This window comes from Polyodon spathula, chromosome 25, assembly GCF_017654505.1.
Source record: "Polyodon spathula isolate WHYD16114869_AA chromosome 25, ASM1765450v1, whole genome shotgun sequence".
In the NCBI taxonomy this organism is placed as follows: Eukaryota; Metazoa; Chordata; class Actinopteri; order Acipenseriformes; family Polyodontidae; genus Polyodon; species Polyodon spathula.
In genome coordinates this window covers 8,565,540-8,571,904 of record NC_054558.1, presented here as the reverse complement: position 1 = coordinate 8,571,904, position 6,365 = coordinate 8,565,540, and the positions used below count along the sequence as shown (strand labels likewise).

General features: G+C 41.0%; 1 protein-coding gene across 2 annotated transcripts; it reads left to right on the top strand.

Moving 5' to 3' along the window:
• LOC121299561 (gastricsin-like) lies at positions 1 to 4,800 on the top strand. 2 transcript variants are annotated; one of them, XM_041227350.1, is made up of 9 exons: positions 1 to 73; positions 1,142 to 1,298; positions 1,557 to 1,674; positions 1,988 to 2,106; positions 2,733 to 2,932; positions 3,072 to 3,188; positions 3,395 to 3,542; positions 4,014 to 4,112; positions 4,525 to 4,800. In XM_041227350.1, exons 1-9 carry the CDS (start codon positions 60 to 62, stop codon positions 4,687 to 4,689), a joined length of 1,137 nt encoding a protein of 378 aa, XP_041083284.1. In that variant the 5' UTR covers positions 1 to 59; the 3' UTR covers positions 4,690 to 4,800. The 2 variants fall into 2 exon arrangements, with proteins under 2 accessions (XP_041083284.1, XP_041083283.1); XM_041227349.1 differs by lacking the exon at positions 1 to 73 and adding an exon at positions 940 to 1,009.
• The last annotated feature ends 1,565 nt before the right edge of the window (positions 4,801 to 6,365 follow it).

The following is a 6,365-nucleotide window of genomic DNA, read 5'->3' as shown; positions in this document are numbered from 1 at the left end:
CTCCTAAAGTTCCCTTGAATGCTCTCGCTCTGGTTCTGCTGTGCTGTGCTGCTCCTGACATGGGGCTCCTTCGGTAAGCTGATACTCTCTTTATTAACTGACTGTGTTTATTTTATTTCACTACTCATGAATTCATACAATGCAAGGGCACAGAGCCCTCGTTAATACCCTCCAACCAAAACTCTCCAACCATCAATTGAAGCCCCTGTGCTCCCCAGCATGCAGTTTACACAGCTCTGCTGAACAAGTGAACAATCCCGGCACTCCTGACTGATGTTATAAATCACACAGGTAAAAAAGCATTGAAACAGCTGTAAATCACCTTATTATAAGTCATGAATTCAGAACTAACAAATACTAATAATTCAAGTCTAAAAATATTCTTTCTGTCGTTCTTTTATGATGGATGTTACGATCATTAGACTCCTGGTCTACCGTTAGGCGCTGCAAAGTTGAATCAATCTAAAATATTTTTTAATAAAGGCCCAACATCTCATACGCGCATATTCAATTCATGTTTGAAGAGATGAATATGTAGTTATACTTAAACAATATTTGTTTTTCCATTCTGCACAATAATTAATAATAATAATTAAAAGTAGTTTCCATTAGTTATCCCAAGTTATAAAAAGTTATCAATATGTACATAACTGTGAGCACTTTAATTGCTAGCTATCAGACGCAGCACTGTACCTACAGACAGCCTGCTCTTATAGTATATTAATAGTATAGTAACACTATATTAACTGATGACCCCAAGTTTTTATCTCTAAGGTTAAAAACAATATGTGGGCAAGTCCTTTTGAAGAGGCAAAAACAGAGTGCTGGTGTTCTATTAAATAAAGTCTGATTAGATTGGAGGAATGTGAGGGCGTCCTGGATGGTATAAAAGTGGCAGCTCAGCCCCAGTTTCAGTGCATCCAGGAAAGCAGAGGAAGTGGTTGGGAAAGATGATGAAGTGGTTGATTGTTGCTTTGGCGTGCTTGACTCTGTCAGAGGGACTTATCAGGTGAAAACACTTTCATGCTTTTCAACACTTTCATGCATTGTGTGTCTTTTCCTCCTATGCAGCATGTTGTACTGTGTGTTGCTTTGATGTTTATATGTGAGAAATTTAATCGATGTTCGCTTCTTCCCTCAGGGTCCCTCTGAAGAAGTTCAAGTCTGTCCGCCAGCAGATGAAGGAGAGCGGGAAGCTGAAGGCAATCCATTACACTGATCCTGGCCTCAAGTACCAGGGCCTGCACCCCAATGCCTACGCCACCTCCACCAACGAGCCTCTCATGAACTACGCTGACGTGAGTCCTTGCACACTCGTTTCACCTGCAACTGCAAAAACACTCAATGAACTGCAAAAAGAAACGTAGGAAATTTAATGACAAACCTTTCTCAAAGAAGCCATTCCCTTTGAAGTTGGGGGCTGGAACCCAGCACAGAATAACTGCAAAACCCATTTGTTTTACTCCACTTTCCACTTGCAAACCATTGTCAGGACACCGGCAGCAAAGATACCCAGTCCTAATCTAACGCCGCCTCCTCTGTCCTTGTTGTTGTAGATGTCCTACTATGGGCCCATCACCATCGGGACCCCAGCCCAGTCTTTTTATGTCCTGTTTGACACCGGGTCCTCCAACCTCTGGGTTGCCTCTACGTACTGCAGCAGCCAGGCCTGCAGTAAGTACAGGGTCTCCTCCATATTACACTTTCCATGCTTCTGTTTTTTCACTTTAACTTAGTAATTAGGCCACCATCGGACTTTAGATTCCTACAGGCAGTACAGGGCTTGGATGGGGTCATATTTCCCTCTCACACAAGAAGTGATCTTACAGCATGTGCTCCAGCAGAAATGGAGCAGAATGAATTTGCTTTGCCTAAGTCAAAGCGAAAATGAGGTCCGGGGAAAAAATAAATCAAGAGCAAAACTGGAATTCGTAAGAAAAACCTTTGTTATAACACACCATTGACGTCATTCTCTTTTATTTCTCAGCAAACCACCCTTTGTTCAACCCCTCTCAGTCCTCCACCTGGTCCAGTAATGGGCAGTCCTTCTCCCTGCAATACGGCACTGGGAGCCTCACTGGGATCTTTGGCTACGACACTGTCACTGTGAGTACCCCAGGCTTCAGATCCACAGAGACGGGGATGTGTGGGTAGAGAAATACGCAGGGAGAATAAGAACGTCTGTAATAATAAGAATAGTCCTCATTTGAGGACAGGCTACTTTGTAGCTCTTTGGAGCCTTTTTAAGTGGCATCTACCTGTTACTTGCATGTTCTCTTTAACTATTTTGTTATGATAAGTTACTCTAAATTTGTTTACAGTAAAATTCAAGTCTAAATGTAACTGATAATTCTACAATTATTGCCTTTCAGATAATTTTATGACGCCTCAATATAAAATAAGAAACTGAAGCCTAAAAGACACATTTCTTGATGTTTTCCTCCGAACAATGATGATAAATCTACATTAATTACGTTGGGCTTCAAATCTGGCGTGAAATTTCACTGGTCTTATTACTGTCCTCAAAATAGGACACAGCAGTTTGTAGCAAAAACAAAGGATTGACATTTTTTCTGTGAAGAAATATTGATTCGGAATGCATCAAATCCCATAAATCCAACTTGTGTTCTGATTTTCTTGTAATAACATGCAGAGGAAAGAGTTCCCAGATTTGACAGGTCTGCTGCTGCACAGTGCTGCCCAGTCTAACCACTAACTCTCCTGCTGCTCAGATCGGAGGCATTACCATCAGCAACCAGGAGGTGGGTCTGAGCACCAATGAGCCCGGCACCAACTTTGTGTACGCCCAGTTTGATGGCATCCTCGGCCTGGCCTACCCCAGCATCGCAGCAGGAGGAGAGACCCCTGTCATGGACACTATGATGCAGCAGGGCTTGCTGCAGGCCAACGTTTTTGCCTTCTACCTGAGCCAGTATGTTAGCCCCAATACTCTATTATTTAAGGGATAGATTATAATTCTACAGCAGTTTTCAACATCAGTTATAACTTGTTATAGATACAGTTGATCTTTTTTTTTAAATATGCATTATTTTGATGCTGTATTTTCTCAGGAATGAAGCCCAAGGCAGCGAGGTGACATTTGGAGGTGTTGATCAGAGCCTATACACTGGCAGCATCTACTGGACTGACGTCACTAGTGAGACGTACTGGCAGATTGCAATTAATGGGTATGTCCTCCTTCCTTATCTCTCTCTACCTTAACCTGAACCATGCCATTGCATAAAGGCGGCAGCTCTACATTTCAAACAGCACTTCACACGCATTGCTGTCTTCAATATGTCTCCGGACCGCTGCAAATGAAACCCTTTTAGACTTTAGCTTTGAAAGCAACGACCACTTAAGGCTCAAGCCTAAAACTGTGTTGATTTTTTAGCTTCTCAATCAACAACCAGCAGACTGGCTGGTGCAGCGATGGCTGCCAGGCTATTGTGGACACAGGCACTTCCCTCCTCACCTGCCCTCAGCAGTACCTGGGATACCTGCAGCAGTACATTGGAGCTCAGGCTAACGAGAATGGGGAGGTGGGTACTCACACTGCATTGGAACTCAGCATAACCAGTCTCCACTGTAACTAGGAATTAAACAGCAGCTCAGTCTACACACACATTGTAAACTGTATTGTATTTTATATGTCCTTAATTGCACTGTGGTTGCATTTTTTCTTTCAACAGCGTGTGCAAATACTGGGTACAAAAGACTTTAGCAATGTCCTTATTTTTGTATTTTTTTTTTTTTTTATAGTTGTCATTTTGTTAATAACATGAGGTTGCATTCTGTCCGTGCGATGAATGCATTTTTACAGAGCAATTATAACAAAACATCTAAAATAAAGTCAGACTTCCATACAATTACAAAAACAATCTATTCATGGAGACTCCATTTAAATATATATATATATATATATGTTGGTGTGTTTTGCATGGGTGAAGGGTTTAGGTTTGATTTCCAATACGTGCTGTATAATCCTAATGCTTCTTTCTTGTTATTTTCAGTACATTATTGATTGCAACAACCTGGCTAACATGCCTACTATTTCCTTTAACATCAACGGAGTGAACTTCCCCCTGCCCCCATCTGCCTACACCATCGTTGTAAGTAATGTCCTCTTTCCTCTGTGCCTCACAGATAATCCAGTGTTCTGTCTTGATTACAGGTTATTACATTGTGTGTGGGGGGTCTCTTATTGTATAGGATGTGACAGTTTTGTGTGAGAGAACACCCTCCACATAACAGATCTTGCACACAGAAACTACTATTAAACACAAAAACTTTAGAATGATGGCCTGTGTTCATGCACAGGATGACATCTCTACACAGGATGAAATGCATTTCGAATTTAGAGAAATACTTAACGGTTATTGGTTGGTTTTTATGTGATTTATAATCGGTATTCAATACAGGGCATCCAAACCTTCAAACATTATTGGTACACGTGTGCAATCACGTTCAACTCTAGTTTCTTTTGTAAAACTCACTATGCATTTCTCTGATGTTTTCCTCCAGAATAACCAGAATGGAGAACAATACTGCACCAGCGGCATCATGGGTACCTACCTGCCTTCCCAGAACGGCCAGCCCCTGTGGATTCTGGGAGACGTGTTCCTGAGTCAGTATTACTCTGTCTACGACAGGGAGAACAACAGCGTTGGATTCGCCACTGCTGCTTAAGCACCTCCCATTCACTCCAGCCTCTGTCCAATCCCTTTATAACACGCCTTGATTACTTATTATACAAATAAAAACACACATGGAGCTGACTTTAAATCATGCAAATCATAATTCTCAAAGCAAATTAGTAAACTGATTAAAGGTTATACAAAAATATAACTCTCTGTGTTTTTATTTTGTTTTATTGCACAATGTTGTCTTGAACATGTTGAGCGAGTAAGCAAACACATATTGTAATGGATCGCCTTCTAGTGGCTGATGAGTAAATAACACTGACATCAGTGTAAGAGCCACACTTAACCTCTTGATTACAGAGCTCGCTGGATGGCAAGTCGTTCGTCTCGGAATCGTATGGTTTGTGGTTTGCCTCCAGCCCTTGCATTTCCATTCAATGCAATGGGCTGAGATGCAAACTGAATACAATACCAAGCTGCAATCATTGCATTTGCATTGAATTTGACCTCCAAGACAATTTTATGCCTCCCTTAGAACCTACACAGCAGGACAAGATTAGCATGAAGTCAATATTAAGCATCATTGTAAAAGTTTACTGCAGTATTCCATATTAAAAGCACAGTGTAGTAATGGATTACAGTACGCTGCTGCCCTTCACTGTGCTGTAGTCTATAATCACAGTTATGAGGCTGTCCTATCTGTGTTCCACCTCCTAACAAGAAAAGTGCTGGTGGAATGACATTACTGGGAAAATGCTACATCATAGCTGGTGCCATGGAATTAAGTGCTGCCTTGCACAGGGAGGACATTGTAATAGCTCAGATATTTCAACATGCATCGGGGTGTGTGACTCTCTGTGAGTAGGTGCTTGGCTTTTCAGTGTTCATATAAGGATATACATATATATTGGATGTAAGGTATATTGGCTGCCCATGGAATGGGAAGCAAAGCTGCACTTGTGGTTTGGATTGGTGAAAGTAAAGATCCATTACTGAGGAGAAGGACAGGGCTGGCTGGCCTTGTGTGCTTCATATATATTTTCTATTGATCTTCAGATATTCATCTTACACATATCTCATTATATAAAGATATCACTATTGAACTGCTTGAACTTTTGAACGTTGCTAGTGTCAATTGTTGCTATAGTGGTTGCCGTTCAACCAGGAGAAACACATTCATTACGGAAATCAAGTAATTGCATTATAATATACAGTACCATGAAAAAGTATTTTCCCCCTGTCTGATTTTATGCATTTTTTTATATTTTTGACATTGAATGTTATCAGATCTTCAACCAAAATACTAATATTAGATAAAAGGGACCCTGCGTGAACAAATAACACAACATTTTGATACTTATTTTATTTATTCATTAAAGAAAGTTATGCAAAACCCAATGCCTCCATGTGAAAAAGTAATCGCCCCCTTAGACTCAATAACTGGTTACGCCACCTTTAGCAGCAATAACTGCAACCAAATGCTTCCTGTAGTTGTTGATCAGCCTCTTACAGCACTGTGGAGGAATTTTGGCCCACTCCTTCATGCAGAACTGCTTCAACTCAGTGACATTTGTGGGTTTTCGAGCATGAACTGCTTGTTTCAGGTCCTGCCACAACTTCTTAATGGGGTTTAGGTCTGGACTTTGACTAGACCATTCCAAAACTTTAAATTTCTTGTTCTTCAACCATTCTGATGTAGACTTGCTTGTGTGTTTCGGATCA

What these genes read in the sequence shown, in the direction of transcription:
- LOC121299561 (XM_041227349.1), top strand. Translation starts at nt 951, where the DNA reads ATGATGAAGTGGTTGATTGTTGCTTTGGCGTGCTTGACTCTGTCAGAG. An exon ending in CTGTCAGAGGGACTTATCAG is followed by an intron (nt 1,010 to 1,141) that starts GTGAAAACACTT and finishes TTCTTCCCTCAG; the next exon opens with GGTCCCTCTGAAGAAGTTCA. An exon ending in CTCTCATGAACTACGCTGAC is followed by an intron (nt 1,299 to 1,556) that starts GTGAGTCCTTGC and finishes TTGTTGTTGTAG; the next exon opens with ATGTCCTACTATGGGCCCAT.